General features: G+C 40.1%; 1 protein-coding gene across 6 annotated transcripts; it reads right to left on the bottom strand.

The window, feature by feature from the left end:
- Positions 1-817: 817 nt before the first annotated feature.
- Positions 818-11,681, bottom strand: LOC102299918 (visual pigment-like receptor peropsin). Of its 6 annotated transcripts, none has more exons than XM_042226337.1 (9): positions 11,523-11,681; positions 8,000-8,122; positions 7,786-7,888; positions 5,605-5,821; positions 4,791-4,996; positions 2,875-2,974; positions 1,903-2,007; positions 1,594-1,817; positions 818-1,422 (listed from the first exon to the last, which is right to left on the bottom strand). In XM_042226337.1, exons 4-9 carry the CDS (start codon positions 5,741-5,743, stop codon positions 964-966), a joined length of 1,233 nt encoding a protein of 410 aa, XP_042082271.1. In that variant the 5' UTR covers positions 5,744-5,821; positions 7,786-7,888; positions 8,000-8,122; positions 11,523-11,681; the 3' UTR covers positions 818-963. The 6 variants fall into 6 exon arrangements, with proteins under 6 accessions (XP_042082271.1, XP_042082274.1, XP_042082270.1 ...); XM_042226340.1 differs by lacking the exon at positions 11,523-11,681 and adding an exon at positions 10,457-10,535; XM_042226336.1 differs by lacking the exons at positions 7,786-7,888; positions 8,000-8,122 and adding an exon at positions 10,457-10,582.
- Positions 11,682-24,412: the final 12,731 nt, after the last annotated feature.

Raw genomic sequence — 24,412 nt, 5'->3', positions numbered from 1 at the left:
GGAAACGTAAAATGATTGGCTAGAAGTGTATCACAGCTCAGGAAAAAAAAAGCACCGAAATAAAGCACCGAAATGTGCGCTGCTTTTCGGTCTGGTTACTACCGTTTATGTCAGAACCGGTGCCATCATGGCACCGGACACCGGTACCCATCCCTAATATTCAGTATTATTTTTTTTAAAAAGTCAAGCGTTCTCAGACAGCTTTTTCTACATTTAGCTCCTACAGACCTCTGGCTGTGAGGACAGCAGCCTAATCCATCTGCCGTTCAAGCCTTTTGTTTGCCAGGGGCAGCAAATCAGAAGAAAGCTGGTTTAAGAGGAGAGCGGCCTTAAAGAAAGATGCACTAAATCAGCTTAGACAGTGGGTGATTCAGGGGCTGTAGCAAGGCTGAGGATGAGATAATAAAGCACGCAAAGCTTCTCTAGAAGAGAATTTGGAGTTGGAAATGAGAATGAATCGGCCCCTTTAATAAAACCATTTCCTTGTGAGTGATGCGTAAACACACTGAGAAATAAAACGCTGTTTCTCAACAGAGTGTAGACTGCAGGATATAAGGTAGATCTGAGGGTATGAATGCCCTCAGGGGACACGGGGGAAATAGTAGGATACTGTGCCATCACATTGCTTCGGTTGAGTTAAGGACACTTCAGTGTTTCCAGATGTTGTTGTGCATCTCTTGTCTCGCTATTTTACTGACTGCAGATTTCATGAGCTGGGCATCTTTTAAAAAAACACATGCATTGTTCCAGTTTGGTTTGAGTGATTGTTAAAACACTCCTAACAGGACCTGGAAATAAATACTCTTTGCAGCAGGGATGAAACTTAAAATAATTTATTAACACTGGTTGCACATACAATTTATTAAGATGGATAAGACCATAACATACAAAAAAAAAAAAAATAAATACTCCCAGTCTCCCCATGGAATTCAAGTATTGGTTGAGGTGAAATGGAAACAGTCTTCAGAGCCTGTCACACCAGTACTCTGATGTTTCAGTGTAAGAGGGCACGTCGATGTGGAAGACCTGTGGGTCAGACGGAGGAGTCTGAGGAGGGCTGTTGACCCCCGAATCACTGTCGTGCTCAGATTGGTTCAGCTCTGCAGCTGCACTTTTCACTTCCAGCTTCTGGCCTGGAAGTGATTCAGGCGGGGGCGGGGCCTCGGCTTTTGGCGTGATGTTTTGCAAGTGCACCACCTCGCTGTGCTCTTGCGCGCACGGCAGAAGTACCAAAATATCCTTGCGAAATTTGGAGCTCATGCCGAAGTAGATGAGCGGGTTGTAAAAACTGGCAGACTTGGCAAAGAGGCGGGTGATGATACTGGTTGTGCTTGGCACGTGGAAGCCCCAGGCTGACCACATAGACACCACTGCATATGGTGACCAGGCCAGGATGAAAGCAGTGCAGATTACAATGGAAATCTGAAAAGAGACATAAGGAAACTATTGTCAGCACTTGAGTAACGTGAAAGGAGGTTTATGACCGAGTGGGCGCTTTTAAGTAGACCTTTTAAGAGTCCCTTTTTACATTTCTAATCAAGCCTTTCAATAAACCCTCCACAACTAGACTCGACTATTTTCCTTTTGTCCTACCCTTGTGACGTCCCGCTCCATTTTCCTTTGGCGGGCGGTGAGGTAACCGTCAGCTGACATTGCATTAGTGGTTTTCACTGTGTTGATAATGGAGATGTAGGAGAAGAGCATGATCATCACCGGGATGAAAAAGCAGAAGATCAGGATGGATATGATGTAGGACTTGTAAATAGTGGAGTAATTGGCTTTGGACCAGTCCACTTCACAAGTTCCATAACCTCGATCTAAGAAACACGAGATACAAGGTCAGATCACGGCTCTGTTGTCAAGTTGCATGAAGCACCGTTAAGTCCGATGCATAAAACAGACCTGTGTAGCTGCCCCAGCCCAGGAGTGGAGCAACAGACCAAAAAATCCCTCCAGTCCAAATGCAGATTAGTGACACAGCAATCGTGTTGATGCTGATACAATGAGCTGCGAGACGACAGAGCAAGGACAAGCAACATGAGTTCAGCCTGCTATTCTCACACCGTGGAACTGACTGCAGGATTGTTTGCAGTTTAAAAACAGTTTAAAGGTCATGATTTTGGCAACAGAAAAAGTTAGATGCAGAATTTTTGACTTGCTATGAATTTTTGTTGAACAATGAAGTCTTTTCTTTTTTAACAGCCTTTGCTGACATCTGCGACTGAAAAGGGCCTCTGTTGATAAAGTGTTCAAGGGAAGAAAATAATAGTTTGTTCTATTTCCAGGCAACGAGCAAACGTCTAATTTAAATATCCCATATTATACGTGCAGGATTTCAGTGATTTTAATACTGAGCTGTATTTTGCGTATTATCTGCACTGGTTTACCTGCACATTTCATTCTCCTAACTCATTTGCACACAAAAACACATGCAGTGGGGTTTTTTCAGATTTAGATTTAGTATAAGAGCGAAGGTTTTAGCAAACGCAGCTGGTGCCACACCACATTTACCACTAATGTCCATAGTTTAACAGCAAATGTAAAAACAGTCAGGTTAACATGAGCAGCCACAAACAATAAAATCCTTTATCCCTCGCCGACAGCAGAAGCAGTTGCTCAACTAAATTTCCAGCATAATTAAGGCATTTTTTAACATCAGTTGCACCCCCCAAAATAGCAAATCTCACTTCAAAATAAGTTAATAATGTCTTTGAGAAATAAAAATGAAACTGCTGGAGACGAGTGGTCGTTATTTCCACAGCTGAAGCCTGTAATGAGCTTTCATTAGCACTAAAAACACCACACTCTCCTGTCAGATAAGAGACTGCTGCTGGAATGCGAGGAAGGCCAAAAGGCTGGGCTAAAGCTGCAAACCTTTGTTTGGATGGCATCCCTTTATGTATCTGGTGATGCTGATCACCGTCAAGGTGTTGATGCTCGCGAGGCCGAAGAGCAGCGTGAAGAAGCCGTCCACCTGGATGGAAAGAGAGAGAGAAAGATGGGCTGGTAGTTCCTGATGTCACGTCTTCAAAATATCTGTGAGTGGTCAGTGACGCCTCGGGGCAGAGAGCCAGTGCCTGTCTAATGTCAGACCTTTGTCTGCCGAGTTTGCTTTAGATTTTATCAGATAGAGATGCTTCAGATAAAGAGCTCTTCCTCCCTTTTGGTCAATATGCTCCAGACACAGAGCCTTTCCTCTGATGTACAGGTTCAATAAGAGGATATTAAAATGGAAAATCTTTATTGCGTCTGCTAATTTGTAGATATTAACTTATATCACAGGAAAATTTGATTTGACTCTCAAATATGGCAACACATGGAGCTTTGTTGCAGTCAGCCCAATGTTTGGGAATCTTTTAATCACAGCTCTTCTTAAAGGAAATTATGCTACTGTGTTTCAGTCTGGCCCCAACTATGTAACACCCAGCTCCTGCTGTGCCATTTCCAGGTGATGGGGATCAGTTGAGGTCTGATTACTTTCTTGATCTTCCTTAAATGTAATCCTATTACTTCCAAGCATCACGTTTTTTCACCCTCATTTGGCAGAAAACTATCTTACTAACACTGGTATGGTTTTTATTAAGCGTTAATCTTATGTTTCATTTTAGTTCTTATAAAATTTCAGGACCCTTTGCAATAAAAATAGTGGTTTAGTGCAGTTTAGTGCAACTAATCTGTCTTTTATTTGGCTCTCAAGAAGGTGATGTAAACTTTCATAGACCTTTTACACTGCTGCATCATTTCTTCCTCTGAACTCTCCTTCTGTAATGTCACATGATCCTGAGAGGCTCTTTCATATCTAATAATGTCCTGCCCCACCGAGTGTGAAACTCGGTGTGTGTGAAACACGGGGATGAGGCCCAGCTTGCAGCTCGCTCATGTCCCATCACGCTCCATGCAGTAATGTGCTTCTCACATGCCTGTCTCCTTCACCTTTCTATTCTTTTTCTCCACCATTTCTGTCACTTTTTACCTGATCCCCTTATTTACGTCTGAGGCTCCCTGCCTTAGCCCACTTCTCTTGGGGGAAGGTGAAATAAGAGAGGTGGGGTACTTCCCTTCCCAATATTTCTCTTTCACCGGAGATTGGATGACTGAGATATGAGATCATCTCTGTGACTGTAGGGAAACCTAAGAGCAGCAGAGCTTGAGTTACAGTATCTCTTTCACTTAGATTTTTAAAGTTTACGTTCTCCAGACTAAAATATATTCTGGTTACACCGGCTTGTTTTTGTATGACTCCTCAGAGACTTCACTCGCTGCAGCACGGAAATCACAATTTCTACCACGCCTGGCTTCGAGCAAGAAAATATCCTGGATGAATTCCAAGCTAAAGTATGACAAATATTTCTTTTCAAGCTGAGGCTGTAGGAAGAGAAAAACACAGAAATGAATGGTTAAATATAAGATCCTGCAATATAAGTGCATGTAGATATAAAATTCAACAAATAGCCACCAAAGCAGCTCTTAACCGTTCACTGTTTGGTTGTTGACAGGTGCCCTACTGCTAGAAGAAAGGCCTCCACAATGGTAATCTTATCACGATTTAACCTCCAGCCCACATGTCTACTAGAATAATCCCTTTCACGTACACACACCCACACGCATATACACCTTACTGTTACACTTCCACAGATTCTTTTAATGTACTTTATTAACTGAGGGCTGGCCAAAGACAGCAGATGCACACGGATGGTTTTTTGGTGACTCTGCACAGTCATAGCTCCTGCGATAAGACTTGTTGTTCCAAATGTCAGTATTTTGAAGTCTTGTTCGAGTTTGGCTTTTACCTGGCAGGTCCAGATCCAGGTGATCAAATATCCATCATCCTTGAAGATATTGAATATTTCTAGGATTCCCCGGGAGTAGCCGAATATTGAAATGCTGGCATCAGAGATTGCGAGGTTTAAGGTGAGCAAATCGGTTGATTGAAGTGTGGCCCGCTGCCTGTACAGGACAAACATCACTAAACTGTTTCCAAACCAGGACAGCCATCCTGCAGGGAGGGAAGCACACAGAATATTCAGGGGATACCTAATTAACCACATAGCATAGGATACTAAATCTTATGGTAGCATATGACATTGTATGGTGTTTTATTTTATTATATTTTATCATATTGTATCATATGTAGTAGTATAGTACTATTAGATAATATGTTACATACAGTATAGGAACATGTACGTATGTATCATTGCTGTTAGTTCTGGATCTCATCCTGAAGTGACTCCAATAGTGTGAATAACCCGTGAAGCTCAGAGTTAAACCCTTTTACTCTGTAGTCAGATAACAAGCCAACAGGGTCCCTTTCTTTTTATATCTCAGACTCTGTGTTACACAAAATCTCTCGACTATCTTAGCTGGCACGGTCCAAACCAAACTGTGGGTGTCAGCTGTGGACTGGCCTTTGGAAACAAGAGTCGGTTTTGTTCTTGACACTTGAATAATGTGTGACTCTTTCATGCGAATGTAGGAAATACAGTATATCAAGCAATACTGACACAGTAGCATAACGTACAATCCAAGTAAACATATTTCATCTGCAAACAATACACATAATGCAAAAAATAAACATTGCATTCTAGCGTATGGTGGTTTACTTACCCAGCACTAACAGGTAGACTCCAATGATGGTCTGTCCTTGATCAGACAGAGGAGGGTCTGTATGCAGGGTGCTCAGGTTATTATTCCTCCATGGAATATTCACCACCTTCAGAGTGAAAGCCTTCAGCGTCAGCTCCATGGCCTGAATTTCGATGCCTATGCATGAATTCTTTCTGTCCTCTTCAAAATCCCTGCTCTCCTCTGCTTTCAGTAGACACTGCAGTGACACACGAGCAGGGATGACCGGTCAGTTCATTTTAAATCCAGCTTAGACACAGTCACTAATACCTCACTACTAACTGTCCAAATGACTGCAGCTGTAATCCTATCTACTGCTTAACAACTAAGAAGATAGAGGTTTTGGGTGGAAATTTGAGGCAACAGGGAAAGGTTCAGTGGGTTATAGTCTAATTTTCAGAGTGGCTTCGTAAAGCTTAAAGACAAAGGTCTCGTCTCAAGCAAAGCTATCTTAAAGCCCTCAGCAGAGATCAAAGCAGTGCTGAACAATTTCAAACGCCATCTTGTGCATTTTCTTTGAATTGTGTCCTGCAGGTTTGTGTGAATGCCAAACAGGAATTAATGACTGAAGCTTTTCAGTTGGGCAATAGCACAGAATTGGTATTAAAATTTCAATATATTACTATTAATAATGTTCTGAAAAATATAAATAAGAAATGTATTTACCCTTATCCAGTATCAACAGGCGCCTAACATCAAGTGTTTGGGCAGCATTTACATTTAAGAAAATTTTATTGTATTTAGTACATAAACATAATGTAGGTGTATCTACTGGATAATAGATACTGATTTTTAAATAACTGTACATGAATAACTTGACTTTATTATAAACTGTAATATTATGCTGCAGTATATTTCTAACCAGGCAGCTCATTCTCGTTCTCTTGACAATACTTTTGTCATAGATATAACACATTTTGGGGTCAACTTGAAAGAGAAAGAGATATGAAATGTAAAAGTGAGGTCAGAGGTCAAATAATAAAAATAATAATAATGGATTGGATTTATATAGCGCTTTTCAAGGCACCCAAAGCGCTTTACAATGCCACTATTCATTCACTCTCGCATTCACACACTGGTGGAGGTAAGCTACGGTTGTAGCCACAGCTGCCCTGGGGCAGACTGACAGAAGCGAGGCTGCCATATCGCGCCATATCCAAATATTACAAATGTGATGTAATATTTGGATACTTAGAATCCCCATACAAAAGTCTAATTACCTAAATGTTGCGAATGGCAGTAAGAAACATACTTTGAAATAGAGTTTCAGATCAATCTATTGACTTGAAGAAAAGATGAGAGCTCAAATGTGATGATACTTGAAGTCTTCATGCAGTACTTTCTGTATGCTGACAGCAAACATCACACTTGTACGAATTATAGTTAAAGTTATAAGGATTTTTGCCATTTTTTGATCAATAAATCATTAAGTTAACCTAGAAGACCTTGGTGGATGTAACCAAATTTTAATGGAGTTTTAACATGACTACGCTCTACACCCCTACAACGTTTTAGGGGTAAATTCAGAACATTTCAAGCCCATCATTTTAACAGAATGACACGCACACATGTAAACACTACTAAGAACATCTGTGGAGGTAACAAAAATCAATCCAAAAACAATAATAAAAAAAAAAAGTGCTGGGATACTAATAAAATTGAGCTTCGTCAGCTTTTCCATCTTGACCATTCAAATATCTGCTTACACTTTTAGTCCAACTCCTGAACTACTCTCAAGAGTTGTGTTCCTGTTTCTGTACTTCCATTTAGGAGGTGATGACTTTAGACCTGCTGCAGTAACCACACGTTGTCTAAACACAGATGACATTCATCTAAACATACACTAAACCCCAGAAATATCATATGAAGCATAATTTAGTTTGTTTGAACTAATGTGTGCACTGAGAAATGTGCTCTGATGTCAGAGTGAGAACATCTGGCACTTCAGAAACACGATCTTTATTTAGCTCCACCAACAGATGCTGGTGCAGTGTTATTGATTAACATTGTTTTGTTCTGTGAAAACTTATAATTGCAGCACATCTCCCCTCGTCCACCTTCTCTCCTTCTTCTCTTCACAGTGAACTTCTCTGTGGTGACACACCCACCAAAGGGGTATCCTGAACACCCCCCCCCAGTTTGTATTTAGTTCACAGTGTGCACCTTGTTTCTCTCTTCTGGCTGCCACAGTTCAGGATGTGGTGGGAAGGGCTGCTTGTGCTTCTGATGCCAGATGCCTCTGTGCTTCCGCGTCTTCTTTCAGCCTCTGAAAGCCAGCGAGCAAGAGAAGGAAGGAGCCAAATGGGAAAATGAACCTCTGACCCCAACTGTCACCCGTCCAGCAGCAAACACTGAATGCAGTCTTTGCACACCATACCTTCAGCCAAAGACTCAGAATGACACTGTTGCTAGATGTTAAAGTTCCTATTTTTGTTCGCATAATATGAAGTCATGACACTGTTGATATCAATTTCCTGCAGCAGGCTGGAAAGCTATCCTCCTACAGTGAAATTAAGATGATTAGGAGTGCATGTTATAAAGTCATTGTTTAGTGCAGCTGCTCCTGAGATTAAACTGTTGCTAAAGGACAAAGGACAAAGAAGACCCCACATCCAATCTACAAGGACAAAGCTAAAGACAATGACATCTGTCCACAGAGGATAAATGTGTGAAGCTGGCATCTTGTAGTCTGTCAGCTGCTGTGCAGAGATGTGGGCTCTGTTCTGACAAAAATACAAAATCCATGAATCAAACACGGGTTTTGCTGAGTTAAGCACAAAGCACTGGCACCTACCATACACCGCACAGTGCTTAAGTGTTGCCACATTACAGGAAGACGACAAGATTACCTTAGCGCTCACCTGTATACCTTGGCACGTGTTTGAGTTCACAAAGCTGGGCAATCACGGTGCACCTACAGTAGGTCACTGTATCTTTCTCTCGATCTCGCTCTGTCTTAAGAAAAGCCAGAGACAGAGCAAGCAATTTTCCAAATGGAAAATCACAGACACATATGCTATTATGAAGGTGTGTGTCAAAGGCTAAGAGCTGTCTGAAGGCCACAAAGCCTCTCTTCACTGGGGACATTCACCAGGTCAAGAAACCAATACAGGATCTGATTGAAAAAAAGTGTACGCACTTTTTCCCTCCCTGTCACTGAACGACAGACACAGGGACTGATTGTATGAAAGTAAATGGCTTGCCTGTCATTTTCGTCTGCTAGTCCATGCGTGGCATTCGTAGAAATACATTTTCACATCTACAGGAAATCTGTAATAAAAATTGTTCGAGGGGGTTTCTCAAAAGGTGGCCTCTAGCAAGGCTGGTAGTAGTGACGGTGATTCTACAATTTATCATAAATGGATTAGAAGTAAAGCTATTTACTGCCTCTCCATGCCCCTGTGTGCTGGGTCGTTAATATGAATAATAATCTCTGCAAGGCTGAAGCCTTTTAAAATTTCCTGCAGTGGCTCAGGAAGTAGAGCAGATCATCTACTAATCAGAAGGTTGGTGGTTTGATCGCTGGCTGCTCCAGTCTGCATGCCAAATTATCCTTGGGCAAGATACTGAGTATGAATGTGTGTGAATGTTAGATAGAAAGCACTTAGACATAAGAACAGTGCTTGTGTGAATGTGAGATAGCTGTGCTCAAGCAGAAAACTGCTATACAAGAACCAAGCCATTTATATTTGAGATAAAATAGGGGAAAAAACTTCAAGGAACATCGAGCTGGCTTACTGGCGATGGGATGGGATAGGTCCCATTAAAAAAAACACAAACCACGAACGCCTGCCCACAACATGTTCACACCTATGCTTCAAAGGCTTCGTCACTCTGCGCAAATATAATTTCACACAAGTGAGGAATATGTTTAAACACCGCGGGGAATCTTTTTACCCAATGACATAAACTTAAAGATTCATGCTACAGTTAGACGCTTTGAAAAAGTTATAATTAAAATGTGGATATTACACGTTGTATCTGAGGCAAAGCTCTCATGAAGTAAACAGAGACCACAGTTCCTAAGTTCACCTCAGACAAAGACCAGACTGATTTTACTGTTCCCTCTGCACCTAACTGTTTCATGACTCCACAGCCAAGCCTGCTATAACCACAGATTGCTGCTCAAAATATAATTATGCTAAAATAGTGCATGGTGTTACAGTGTTAAGTTGTCCAGTTGAGCTGTCTGAAATTGCACAGAGGAAATGAACACTTTATATTATTGGTCTTATCTGCCAGCTTTTTATTTTCAGGACAAAAGTGCAGCACTTTTGTCTAAAATACAATTTTTTTGGATAACACCTTCATATAAAGCCCATATGAAATAATAGATGAATGGTTCAGTATGCATTTGAAGTGAACACAGGCTCTGTGTTGTGACCAGCAAGCAATGTGGACTGGTTTTGTGGCTCAAGATCTTTGGCTCTGGACCACATGCAAACATTTTTTTGGGCACTGGGTCTAGTTTGCAATTTCTCTTCCTGAGTGTGTTTGTGTAAGCAGGTAACTTATGTAAGAGAGTCTCACTGAGGGCTGAATGTTCGCCTTTCCTAAAGCGGTCTGCACATCACCTTCGACATAAAGGGATATTTGGCCAAAGTATAAATGCGGAAATATCAACCTACAAATCAAACTCTAGATCCTGTAAAACCTTACGTCCTAAAAGTATGTGAATACAACTGGTCACCTAGAGCCACGTGCTTTTCAAGACTAAATTGACACAATTTCTTCATCTGACAGATGACGGCTTATGCTTCCATTTAAGTTTACATGGAAGCGCTAGTAGCTGATGTGAATGGCCAGCTCTTTGCATCAGCCTCCTTTACCTCACCTGTGCGCCAACACCAGAACTCTTCTTGAAACTTCTGGGGACTAAGAAAATTAGTGATCTCCTTTGACATCTTGAAGGAATCCAACCTGTCCCTTTGCATGATGCGTTGCAACACATAGGTGCCTGCTGGTGCGGGACAGGGGTAAACATGTTTCAAACATTTTAAACCTTTTAAAAAGCGTGACCTTATTAGTAACAGAAATGTCCACAGCTGTCCTAAAGCCTCATCAGGGTGAGTGAGTTGACCCATGTTTGACAGAAGGTTAGTGGGCTACATTATTATCCTCTCCCTGAGCAAAAACTTGTTATGCTTAATGATGGCAGCTTCGCTACACCTAATCACCCATATGACACATGCCTGGCTGGGCTTAAATAAGACAGCTGTTACTGACCTGTTTACTTGGAGGTCAGTGTAGCTCCTAAGCAAGAACATTTATACCTCTAGTCTTAAATTACTAAATTTCAGACACAGTTTTAAAAATGTAAATGTTTTCTGCAAATCAGAGGAAGAAAAATCCAGTTTTTGTTGTCATTAGCAATGTGCTAGGTGTCACTAAGCTAATAGCCAAGCTAGTTAGTGCTAGCTAGTGTGTACACAAGGCTAGATTAGTTTCCTTGTGATTACATTGGCTGTATCCCAATTCAGGGTCTGCAGCCTTAAAGTACGCAGCCTCAACGATCCTCAAGGGCCGCGTACTCAAAGACCGCTAAGGCCGGAAGTGCGAGGCTTGTGAAATGGGACGGTCTAGCCTCCGTTGCGCTGCCCAGGTTGCCTAGCAACCATGATACTAACAGCTGGAAACGTGTCATACAGCTTTGTTTGACAGAAATGAAGGAGAAAATCTTTTGTTCATTTGTTTGTTTCTACATGAGCTTTGATCATTCTCTGTAAGATTAAGCTCAGCTATTGAACGGCGTATATTTTAGTAAAGGCTTTAAAACCAAGTTAGTACAAACGTCACTAATGTCACATAACTTTGCCGACATGTGGCCAACAGTAATGTTTTAATGTTCTTCGTTATTAAACATTTGCACATAAATAAGTGACATCATATTCAGTACTTACTTTTCACAGTTTACTCTTCGGCCGCTCCGCTTCTGCCGTCTGCGGCAGAATTCTCCACACCGACTGCCGCGCTATGAATTGTGGGATATATGGGACCACGAAGTCTACACTGCCACAGCCTTAAAATTCAGGGAAATGAAGGACGCATTTCAGGGCCGCATTTCGAGCAGCCTTTGAATTGGGACAGCCTTGCGCCTGGCGCGGCCTAACGTACTTAAGGTCAGACCTGTCAATCGGCCTTGAAATGCGTACTTTAAGGCTGCAGACCCTGAATTGGGATACAGCCGTGTCCAAATTCATGGGCTGCATCCTCCTGAGGACCCGGCCTTGCGGTCTACGTGGGCCGGGTCCTCAGAAGGTCGGGTAGGCCGGAAGTAAACGGCCGTGAAATTGGACGGTCTAGCCTTCTGATTAGCGTCACCGCTGTCTCGGTGGAGTTTAATAAACTCAGCCGTCTGCTCTTGCTATCTAAAATATAACAGACACTGGCGTAAATTCTCGACTGTCTCATACTTCTGTTTAATCAGTTTTCTGTTTGACGTTTAGTCAGCTGTGTGAAAACCAAGGAGGAACCCACCCGGGGGATTAATAAAGTTTTATTTTATCTAATCTAATAACTTTAATCTCAGCCAAACCGATTTACTCACGAACAAACAAAACACTGAAAAAAGCCCAACAATAACATTTTTAGGTTGTCTAAGTGACTTATATATTACGTTTAACCCGAGCAGCGAAACTCCGCGGTGATCTGAAAATGATGTGCCGGGAGTTGTGCCGTTCTCGGCCGCATCAGTAACCCTCGAGCTCCCGGCTAGCTGTCGAGCTGGTGGGTAGCAGACGCCTCTGAAAACGTCGAAGCACTTTTGCAAATATGGGATATCTTGATAAACCGAGCAGATATTTGATGTTTACACAACTACTTTCTCGCCTGAAAATATGTTAAAAGTTTATTTTGTGACCCAGAAAGATTAGTATGAGTAATTTTAAAACTTAGTAGCGGCCGCCATTGTGGAAACTGGAGTTTGGCTGGGCCGCGCTATGAATTCTGGGATATGGTAGGCCACGAAGGACACACCCGACCCATCCTTCAAAATTCGGGGAAAAGGAGGACGCATTTGTCGGCTACATTCGGAGGAGTCTACGAATTTGGACAGCCTTCGGCGCGTCGCTGTGACGTAATCGGTCTACAAATGCGGCCTCAGGAGGATGCAGCCCATGAATTTGGACACGACCATTGAGTACCACGTAATTATAAGTCCAAACGGTGCATGTGCAGTTGTGGTCTGAAGTTTACATACACTCATCACAGGCAATGTCATGGTAATGTGGGGCTTTTAATAACTTCATTTAACAGTTCTTTTTCTAGGGTAGAATGATTGTACAGGATACATCTTCAACGACTTTAAAAACAGGAACTGGGTGGACAGGTTGGAATTTATTTTGAATTTCCTCTAATCCACATAATCAAAATTATACGTGAAAGCTCAAATATTCACACCACTTACCATTTGAACAATACTAATATTTGCAAATTTTATTGTAACTTGTACAGCCTCCAACAGAGAAATTGGGAAAGTACAACAATAGAAGAGAATGGTACTTTTAGGGATACTTTAACACCCCTACTGAGGGTCTAAACTCGACAATGCTAAAGACAGAAACTGAGGAATCTGAGAAGAAGAAGGAAGAAACATATTTGTAGTGACATCTATAAATGTTCAGTCCTTTTGTTTTATTTGCAGATGTGGAATGTGTACAAAATCACTATTCACGTGTAACAAAAAGCTATTTTTTCGGAGACACCCACATGGCAGGTAGAGGCTTTTACAGACAAATCATGTTTTTCGTGGTTTTAGTTCAGTTACAATGAACAACATCCACTTTGGGTCATTTTTCATCATCCCCACCTGCATTACTACTCATTATCATTTATCCACCAGCTGCAAAGTTTAAAATTTAAACTTGTTTAAACTTTCACTCAAACCAAAATATTCTAACAACATATTCTGTTCTAACTGACCGCATTCCTGTTTTCATGCTTTTTTCATTTGGCACCCTTAAAAGGATTAGTCCAAACAAATACATATATTTCTTTATAAAATAAAAGCAAATGGTTAAAGTGGGACTTTACTTGAGTTTTATTGTCAAATAAAGGAGAATTATTCTAGAACTATTGCCTGTCAACTCATTTTAATACAGTCATAAAAAATAAAGTTTAAGTTATTCAGTACCATCAGTAATGTTTCTAAACATTGAATACGACTCTGAAGCACAGTGAATTATTGGATCACTTGCCCCTGTTGGAGGAAGATGGGTGGAGTCTTGTCAAGGCTGAACTGAAGCAGCAGCAGATTCTTTCTTCCAGAAAAACCTGAAGTGCTTTTTCTTCTTTTTCAGGCACAGTTCTTGGAGATCTTTGTTCTGCACTACGATACTTCACATCTCTTGGAAAAGCTCTTCATGCTGCACCTAAAGTTGGTTTTTTTTACACCTTTTCTTCAGTTTTTCTTATTTTTCTTGATACTTTCTCAAAGTTCTTTGTTTTTCTCTTGCAATTGGTTATTTTTATTCTTGAACTTTCTTTTCGTTGTGCGTGTCGTTGTGTTTTTCGTTGTACATTGTCATGGATGGCCAGTAACTCTTGATGTCTCCTCTGCAGTTCTTGAAGCGCAGACGGGATGTCTTGATGGTTTTTCTACTGTTGTCACTTCTCCTTTTGCATTTCAGTATTTGTATACTGCACTAAGTTCCCTGCAAATGGGTATCTTTGCTCACCATTGCCTGGATTATACTCTGCATTTCAGTGCATATTTCCTCCAGTTCTTTTTTCTTGTACTCAATTTCAATGTTTTTGTCATTTATTTCCTTGTAAAATACTCATAATTCAATATTTTTCCCCTGGAAGTCTTAGAGAAGATGTGGCATCTCTCGCTGTCTCTTCCAGTCTTTCCTTGTCTTGTTTCTGTCGTGCATTTCTTTGGAGCATTTCATTAAACATCACTTGAAGCCCTTTGTTTTTTTTTCTCCATGTTCTAGAGCAGGGGTGTCGAGCTCCAGGCCTCAAGGGCCAGTGTCCTGCAGGTTTTAGACATCACCCTGGGTCAACACACCTAAATCAAATGATTAGTTCATTGCGAAGCCTCTGGAGAACTTGAAGGCATGCTGAGGAGGTAATTTAGCAATTTAAATCAGCTGTGTTGGATTAAGGACACATCTAAAGCCTAAGGCCTTCGAGGCCTGGAGTTCGACACCTGTGTTCTAGAGCTTGCACTGCATCTCTTGGTGTTTTTCGTAAAGTTTGCCCTGCAGGTCTTTGTATTTAGCTTCCTTTTCTTCTTTCTCATTTTCCAGTTGTGCATTCTTTTGGAGCGCTTCATTCATTATCACTTGAAGCCCTTCGTTTTTCTTCTCCATGTTCTGGAGCCTGGACTGTATCTCTTGGTCTTGTTCTTGAAGCTTGCACTGCAGGTCTTCGTATTCAGCTTCATGCTCTTCATTTCTCTCTGCTTCTCCACTTGAGTTTTCTCCTCTTTCAGCTGGGTACACATTCAAATGTTACTGTCAACAGCTATGTAATTATTAGGATGACCTATTGTAGTGTCTACAAACAATTCAAAACAAATTTTCACAAATTACAATATAGTTGTAGTTGAAAACTGAGCCAAAGCCTTAATCATGTTGAGCAGAACTATTTACAGCAAAACAGACAAGCAGAGAAACATACACAGAATTGTTTAAGCCCTTCAGAATGAAAAATCAGACTGCCACTCCTTACATCTGGACAAAATGCAAACTGTTGACAGACTGTTGACAGACTGTTGACAGACTCGCTTTTATACCCTCCCATTATTGTGCAGAATCAACTCACTCACTCAGGTACCCAAAGGACAGATTTGAAGTCTGTCACTGCCATGTAATGACAGCCATCCTGTTCAAGCCATATGTGGAATATTATGAATGCTGTTAAATGTTAGCAATTATTAATATGTTCTATGTCAAATCATCAAACAATGAATTTGGGCAAAACAGAATCTATCTTGGCTTCATAAATTTGTTGCATTTCTTTAACCATGTTCTCCAGGTGTTGTTTTTCCTTTATACAATGCTGAAATGCTCTTCTGAGGGCTTCATCCCACTGAGGAGCGCTGGAGTCATCTCTTTGTCTTAGGTTCTGTTTCTTCTCAGACATTTTGGTACCTTGAAACAATGCTTGAAACAAAACTCCTTCAAATGTCTTCAAAAATATACAGACACTTATTCCAGTGTTAATAAAAACTTGACGTATACCTTGTGTCATCATGTCTTAGAACTGTCAAATCTCTTCCTATTGAATTTCTTGACTCGTTCAAATGGCACATAAATTTGTGCATTTAGTTCCTCAGTAAGGCATGAAAATTTGGGATGTTAATCGTGACTCATTACTTTGACGTGGAAGTTACTTTTTCTATCACCTGAATATTCACCACTTCTATATTTAACAACATTTTACAACTGCTAATATAATTGTGAAATTTTTGAACCTTCACAACTGAACTGTGTCATGAAATTACCTCTTCATCTTCTTTTTGTGAAGATTTTTCTTGCAACCCTATTTCTCTTGAAATATGCCTTTAAATTACAATATAATCAATCTTTTTTAAAATTTATTAGTTTTCAAAAGAAAAAAAAGAAAAATGTTCATTCTACCTTACTTGTATGCTTTAGTAAACAAGAAGCAAATTCAGGTCAGCGCCTTTGAACAATGAGGCCGCTGTGTTGTATCATGGAAACGTCGATGCAGTTTGTGGTCTGTTTATTGATTCCACTGATATCTTTGGAGAAAGTGGGTCAGCCATAGATGCTGAAAGAACAGGGAACTGTGCAAAAGGCACTGAAACAAAGTGAGTTGGTGAGACAGGCTGAATGTCAAATAAATGTGTTACAATGCAGTAGTCAATGAGTAGCCATGTAAAATACAAAAACAGCTCAGTGTTCTTATGAGATCATTTCTCATCCCTGAGCAAGGGTATTTATTTGGCTCACAGTGATCAGGTGCATGCAGACAGGTGATAAATGTGAGTAATTTACATAGATAAATGCACAGAACACAGAGGATTTTCAGCAGCTCTCTCCAGCTCATTTCCATATGTGTGGGTTCAACCTCTGAGGCCTGGTCTCACTTAAAAGAAAGTGCTTTCCTGACCACCTGGACAACATACCAGACAGTCCTTAGTGGGTCACTTAAAAATGCAATGCACAGATGCAAAACACCTGGTACAGTCTGGGCCATTGGGTATCCGGTCTTTAAGTGATGACGTGATAAACCGGGGTCCAAACTACTCTGCGTTTTTATTACCACTATTCATTTTAAAGCTCAGTATATTATTTGAAAGTCCCAATGCAGCTTTCTTTAACAAAACAGACTGTACCATCATGTCAAACACAGCAGGCAATGAGCAAGAACAGCTAATAAAGTTAGCACAGAATCTTGTTCATTTATTAGCTCCAGTCATTTAAAAGAACATGTCACAATCTTGTACAGATTCACAAATACCCTACCTAATCTCTGTTCTAGGACGCCCTCTGGACCCAGTTCAAATGCTCTCTACAGAAAAGGGCAGAGTTTTGGGTCCATAATTATTTTCTTTTTACATGTTTCCTTTAGCTGGCATTATGCAATCTTTTAGTGACATTTCTTAGCATTTCTATGCTGATGACATTCAACTGCATACAGTATGTCCTTTAACCTCCTATGACCCGAACTCTTCCATTACATGCATTTTTAATTTCTCTTTGATATTTGGGCCGATTGGGACCTGATGAAAAAACAAAGAATTACCAGATCTTTTTTTTTTTAACCTAATTTTTGTTTCTAAGAAAAATGAGAGCCACATATGAGGATATTTGTTTAAAATTTCGATAGAACAGTGGCAGTATAATGTCCTCGTAAGTGGATATCAGGCCCCCGTAGAGCAAAATTGAGTATTTTGGTCTAAATAACCCAAAATGTGATGTCCACATATGTGGACGCCAGGTCCTAGGAGGTTAAGCCTCATCAGATGGATAGGCTGTCCACCCTAGTCCAGTGCTTAACTCAGGTTTCTGATTGGCTTTCTAGCAACTAACTTGTTTTAAACACGAACAAGACAGAGACCATGATCATAACTCCTCCTGAGCTACACTCTAAAATCAGTCAGGTTCTTGCTTCTTACTGTCCTTCTGCTAAGTCAAATATTCGAAATCTTGGAGTAACATTTGATTCTTCTCTGGGCCTTGACTTACATGTAAAATCTTTGTCTCGTTCCTGTTTCTTTCGTTTAAGGAACATTTCTAAACTGCTACATACGGTCTCCTTAGGTGAACTGGAAACAATTGTTCATGCATTTGTGTCATCCCGTTTAGATTATTGTAATGCTCTGTTACCAGCTTTGACAAATCATCTCTTTCTTGCCTCCAAGCTTTACAAAATGCAGGAGCCAGACTAGTAACTCGTTCTAGCAAGAAAGCTCACATTACTCCAATTTTATATTCTTTACATCGACTCCCAATTGATTTTAGAATTTATTTTAAAATTCTTGTTTTTTGACATACAGAGCACTAAATGGCCAGGCCCCAGGTTATTTATCCAAGCTTATACAATGCCAAATACAAATACACCACTGCTCGTTGTCTCCACTCACAGATAGTTTGTTGGTTGTACCCCGTACACGACTGAAGACAAAAGTGGACAGAGCCTTTCAGTCTGTGGCCCCAAGGCTGTGGAACAGTCTACCAATACAACTACATTTGATTAACTCTGTGGAATCCTTTAAAAAGCAGTTAAAAACTTTTCTGTTTAAACAAGCCTTCTGTTGATCAGCGCTTTTTAATTTTTTTACATTTACATTTAACCTTTTATATTGCGTATATTGTCTGTTTTGTTACTTAACATTCTGTTTATTTGAATCTTTGTGTACAGCACTTTGTGACTTTCTATGAAAAGCGCTTAATAAATAAAATTTACTTACTTACTTAAGCACTCGCATACACATTCCAGAGAAATCAGAACAGAGACACAGAGAGCAAGAGTAAAGAAAAAAGAAAAGCAAAAAAATCTGCGCTAGAGGCATGTAGACCATGACAGACGTACTTTTAGCTGAAGCTCATGATAAGGAAATGACCATAATCCAAGCATGATGTAATGAATCCATGGATGACTTTTTTAAGGTCTGCTTGAGATCAAAATAATAATAATAATAATAAAAATAATTTTTGTAACATTTCTTAGCATTTGATTTAAAAACAAACAGTTTTTAAAAACAGTTTTTAAATCAAACCAAATTTTAGAGTTCAAGGTTCAATATTTAAAAATAAACCTATACAACCTATAAAGAATCATGTTTGACTTGAACCAGAAATATTTTTAAGGACAAAAGATTTCTTCATCTTTTCAGAAAGTGCTGAATGTTGAAGTGACATAAAACGCTGAATGACACTGACTGATATAGAAACACATCATATTATTTTGATATGATGTTGTATTTATTAATGATTACTGCTGCTCCTCCTTCTTTTCGTGTCCCTCCTGCAGCTCTGTCTTCTCATGTGTCCTGCTTGTTCTTGTGTTCCTGCTGCTCCTATCGGTACTACTGCATCTCCAGCCGCTCCTGACACATTTCCTGCTGCTCCTGCTCCTCCTTCTGTTTCTGTCGCTCCTGCAGCTCCTGCTACTTCTGCCGCTTTTCCTACTCTTCTCGTCATTTCTCCTGCTCCTCTTTGTGTTCCTGCTGCTCCTATTGTTTCGACCGTGCGTCCTGATGCTCATGCTCCTCCTGGTCCTCCTTCTTTTTCTGTCACTTTTATGGCTCCAGCTTCTCCTACCACTTCTCCTGCTCCTGTTGATGCTGTTCCAAACGCACCTGCTACTCTGACCATTATTGTTACTCTTACAGCTCCGGTAACTGAATCTGATATCTGGTAACTGAATTAAATGCCTATATCATAACAATTCAAGAATAATTTCATTCATACACACACAGACACACAAAGACAGACGCACACACAAATATATATTTTAAATCTTTTGTAAATTTGCACCAAAGCCAATTCTATCTATTGTCTTGCAAATGTCTTCCATAAATTGTAATCAAGAATTCTTTGCGTTTAATAACTTTCATATCTCAGCCTCTAACCATGGCCTAATTTATTAGTGATAAATAACGTTTGAATAACAGCTAATTATTTACTTTTCTGTTGAAAGCATTTCACACTAAGTAGCAAGCAGGTACCTTAGAACAGCAACACATCTACAGGTCCACACTGTGTTTAGAAAAGTTTAACATTAACGTGGACACTGACTGTCAGCTTTACATGTCCACTTTATCATCTGTCACTTTCTGAGCAGTCCTTACCTTAGAAAATAATCTCTTCTTCCTTTTCTGTCCTCTGTTTTTCTCCACTGCAATCCAGAGCAATTGTGTAAATGTTTCATTCTGTTAATACTATGACAACATTCATTTGAATTAAAAGTATTCAAGGGCCTTTGGCACATTAGCAACAATCAACCTGGTTTCTATATTTCAAAATTTCATGTATTTGTAAAATAACAAATTTTCCCCAGTCTCCAGGAGCCTCTGAAATGGCACAAATCTCATTTTTTTTCAGGAAAGAGAAGCATTAAAGTGCCAGTGTGTGTTTTTTTTACTGATGGATGACACAAATTCAAGTGTGCTTTCAAGCATAAAATACAATTAAAACAAACACACACTCACACACACATACACATAGATGCATAGTTTCTGTAGCTAAATAACAAGCAACACCAGATCCTAAGATACAAACATTTTCATGTCTCTGTTATAGGGTGTTGACATTGTCTAGAGGCAGGCTGCAAAATATTTGAACATGGTTGGTGTAAGAATGGGCTGTAAGAAAGTTTGCTTTGTTATACCACACCAAAAGAATTACAAATACCCATGTACAATGAAATTGTCTCCTAAACCCAGTTAGACAAAATAAATAAGGAGAGATGCCAATCGGGAACAGTCTGTTTTTTTTCTCCATGATCAGTGACAGGAGCATTTCTTTACTTCAGTAAAATTATTACAAATCCAGTAAGATAATATGCTACTACAGAGGAAAAACTTACTGAAGTAATATATATATAATTCAATTTTCTTTTGTAACAGCAACAGAAGTACAAGTCCACACTGTTTTTAGAAAAGTTTAACATTAACGTCACTGCCTTGTCACCTTTACGTTCCCACTTTATCATCTCTCACTTGCTGAGCAGTCCTTAGAAAATAATCTCTTTTTCCTTTTCTGTCCTCTGTTTTTATCCACTGCAAGCCACGGCAATTGTGTGTGCATCTCGCCAGCATCTTACAAAATGTTTTATGCTATTAATGCTATGACAACATTCTAAAGGCACCTGACACATTTACTAAGCTCCACCCCTGGTTACGATTGAGTAGCAATTCGGTCTTTAAGTGATGACGTGATAAACCTGCGTCCAAACTAAGGCTGTTGTTAGATAAATGATTTTAAGCTTGTTCTGTTTAATCTGAACAAGCCTCTGAGAGATGCAGTAGTCACAGTTGGTTTTTCTGGATTTTTATTACCACTATTCATTTTATAGCTCCGTTTTTAAAACCTTACGATGTAGCCCTTGCAGCAATAAAGGAATGACTAACCTCGTATTCTGGATGTATTATCCAAGTTGTTCTCCTGACTGAAGTTTGGTCCGTTTACAGCACCCTGCCCTGCAATGGCATTTGTTCCTAACCATCGGGAACCCTCACGTTAACTTTTATCGAGTGTAAGAAAGTTAGCCATACTCCAGCTTTACTCTGCTAATGTGTTTATATTATGCTAACCGTAGCTGTGTAGCTAGCCACCACCTAACACACACAGCCAGCTGTATCCAGCTGTATCCAGTGACCATACAAACCTCATTACTGTTTAGTTTTCTGATTTCATTTATGTCAGAAACATAGAAATCCCTCAGTCAGAACATGGTGTGTGTGTTTGCAAACAGCTGAGCCAACGGCTTAATCTGCTCTGTTACAATTACACCTAGCATCTTTTTTTTAAGCAGATGCAACACACTTTTCACCAAAAAGTAACACCTCATAAAAATTCGAGAAGCCATAAATCTGCGATGAAAGCAGAGCAAGGAAGGATATGATAAACTTGCTTTTCCTTTGAGGATTACACTGCCACATGTCCAATAAAAAAACATGCCAGCTTAGTAACTGATCTGATCACAGCTAGTATCTTAATTTTTGCTAACAAGCAGAATAAAAAACTAAAATCTGCAACCATATTTTACATGTTTAAAAAAACATAGTTTAAATAGTAATCAATCTGTTATGAAAAAAGATTATTTGGAGCCATTTTTGGCTTCTTGGTGTGTTTATATATGCACACTAGTCTCTGCTTTTGAGCTCACTGTTTGGTGTGTACCATCTCCTGGGGCAAATATCTGTCTCTTTCGCTGCTAAAAGCCCCATTACGTTCACTAACTATGTGATAATTCTGTCTGCCAGCTGTTTGGTGATAAGTAGGTAGTGCACAGGTACAATGGAGTGGTGAGAGTGGGCCCATCAAAAACACTGACCTGGCAGAGCTTATGGCAGTTGATTCCTTCCTCTTAATATCCCCATAATTGCTGAAAGCAGCCACATACAATATGACGCATATGGCATTTTCATGCTTTTTACATTTCGTGTCACTGCAATAAGCTGTAAGCTCTGTGCCTTTGAGGCTCAGATGGGCATGCAATATAATGCCAGGTATCAGTGGTATCACTGGGCACACTGTAGAGGTAAATTCACACTTTACTTTAACTTTAATTATACAGTGGTTTCTACAGGATGCTGCAGTGGCACACATTAAACTTTAAAAGCCTCGGTGCTGTGCTACCCTATCATACACTGTATCAAAATTACCGTCTAAAACATTTAATAATTACAGCAGGATTTCTTCCTGTTCCTTATGTGGTACTTTCTCGGATGACATCACTTTGAAAGCAGTTGACACATGCAGCTTCTTCTGTGACTCAGCCCTCGTGACGTACATTTCGGCTCAGTATGCGTGTAATTAAAGTTTGTGATGTTTGTATTGTTTCCCTGGAAAGAAATCACAGCAAGCGCTGACTTGAGGGATTTCAAAAACACCGCTCTCATAGTGGCCTCATTCTTTCTCTCCAAGCGATTACGCTGCTTGATTCACTGCTTTGTATAGGGGCACCTCTGTTTTACAGGTCATGTGGCAGAGGTCAGAGTCTGCACTTGGATCAACTGCAGGGTGATCTGTTCGGTTCTGAGGCTCATGCTCAGTGGCAGAAACCAACCCAGAAGGGCAATTTCCACTTGGATTTCCTAAAAGAAGTCTATAAAATAGCGTAAAAAATATGTGGTGTACTGGGTTATGTTTTGTGTTGTGAGCAGTGCTGTGAGAAACTGCAAGATGCTCTAGGCTGCATGGAGATGAAAGAGCTCCTGCCCTCTTCCTGTGCATGTGGCCAGGACATTCTGCTTTGAAACATCCCGATAAAACAAAATCTCACCATGGTGTCTTTGACAGATTTTGTTGTGCTAGACAGAGGGACACCGGGGGGACTATGGACACAGTATGTTGACTTAATCATGATAAACAGGCGGACATGACATATACCAACAGTAATAGTTTCGCTTCTGTAGCTCTCAGGGATGTGCTTTGATTGGATTGGAATCATCCTGTTACACATCTGTAAACGTTCCCTTGGTATGTTTTGCTGAAAACACGCAATGATAGATGAGCTGGAATTTATATAGAGTATTCAAAGTGCCTTTAACTACAAACCACACACACACAGTGCTTTTATTCTGCACCTTATAAGTACTTTCTAACTAGATGCATCAAGGGCAATTGGCAGAATACAGGAGCCAAGGACTGAACCACTAAATTTCTGATTGGTAGATAACTGGCTCTACTTCACTGCCTTTAGATCTGTGGCTAATACTGAAGCACTTTGTTTTAATTGTGTGCCTAACTCCTTCAGCACCTGGCAAAGCAAATCATATTCAAAAGGCATTTGATTACTTTAATCTTTACACATTCTTACTACATTACACATGGACGAATGTTTGGGAAGGTGCAGCTGTTTTTGATCCATATTTAATACTTTTAGGTGAGCTTATTTTATCAAGCAGAAGATTTGATGACCAGCCCATCTAAACCATCATTTTTGCTCTGATCAAGGGAGCGTGATTATGGTTTGATTTGTATTACTCTTTGATCAAGACTGAAATATTTCAAACTAATGAATGAGCATAAATTGCCTGGTTTTTCCTTTTGTGCCATTATAAGGTTGACTTTACTAGTTTTGTGAGCTAATTTAGTGCATAATCAGTTTGGTCATTCTTTTACTTTCAATCTTTCATCAAACTAATGCTTTGTGTTTACTAATTATTAAACTTAACATGCTACTAACCTAAAACTAATTTGAAACTGGAGATCCTGCTAAACATTAGCGCTGAACTAATCCAGACAGTGAGAGATGTAAATCAGCCTGTTGTCAAATTGCTTCACACTGAATCTGACCGGAATCTGAGGTGGAGCTGAACGTCACTCTTGTTCTCACTTGAATGTCCCAAGGGAAGGGCAAAGATGAGATAAAGCCAGAGAGGATAAGGAGAGTGTGAAAGGCAGAGTGACAGAGTATTATTCCTGTGAAAATGCTCAGTCCTTAACGGACTTGCACTTTTCATCAAGCGTTTTGGCTGCATATGAACTGAAGGAATGCCCCGCAGGGCAGCCTGCAACTCAACCTGACAGTGTACTGCTCCACCTCCCCCTCGCTGCACCAGGTCTACGTCTTAACATGTCCACCTCAGTCCAATTTAAGTCCTGAGCATCATCTCCGAGGGATATTTCTACAGAGCAAAAAT

The sequence above is a fragment of the Haplochromis burtoni genome, unplaced genomic scaffold (genome assembly GCF_018398535.1).
Source record: "Haplochromis burtoni strain Fernald_Lab_line unplaced genomic scaffold, NCSU_Asbu1 Contig_207, whole genome shotgun sequence".
Taxonomy (NCBI): domain Eukaryota; kingdom Metazoa; phylum Chordata; class Actinopteri; order Cichliformes; family Cichlidae; genus Haplochromis; species Haplochromis burtoni.
The sequence above is the reverse complement of the archived record's forward strand: the minus strand, read 5'-3'. Positions and strand labels throughout refer to the sequence as shown.

What these genes read in the sequence shown, in the direction of transcription:
- LOC102299918 (XM_042226336.1), bottom strand. Translation starts at nt 10,573, where the DNA reads ATGTGTTGCAACGCATCATGCAAAGGGACAGGTTGGATTCCTTCAAGA. An exon ending in GGGATGCCATCCAAACAAAG is followed by an intron (nt 2,008 to 2,874) that starts GTTTGCAGCTTT and finishes GTCGTCTCGCAG; the next exon opens with CTCATTGTATCAGCATCAAC. An exon ending in GGGCTGGGGCAGCTACACAG is followed by an intron (nt 1,818 to 1,902) that starts GTCTGTTTTATG and finishes CGTGTTTCTTAG; the next exon opens with ATCGAGGTTATGGAACTTGT.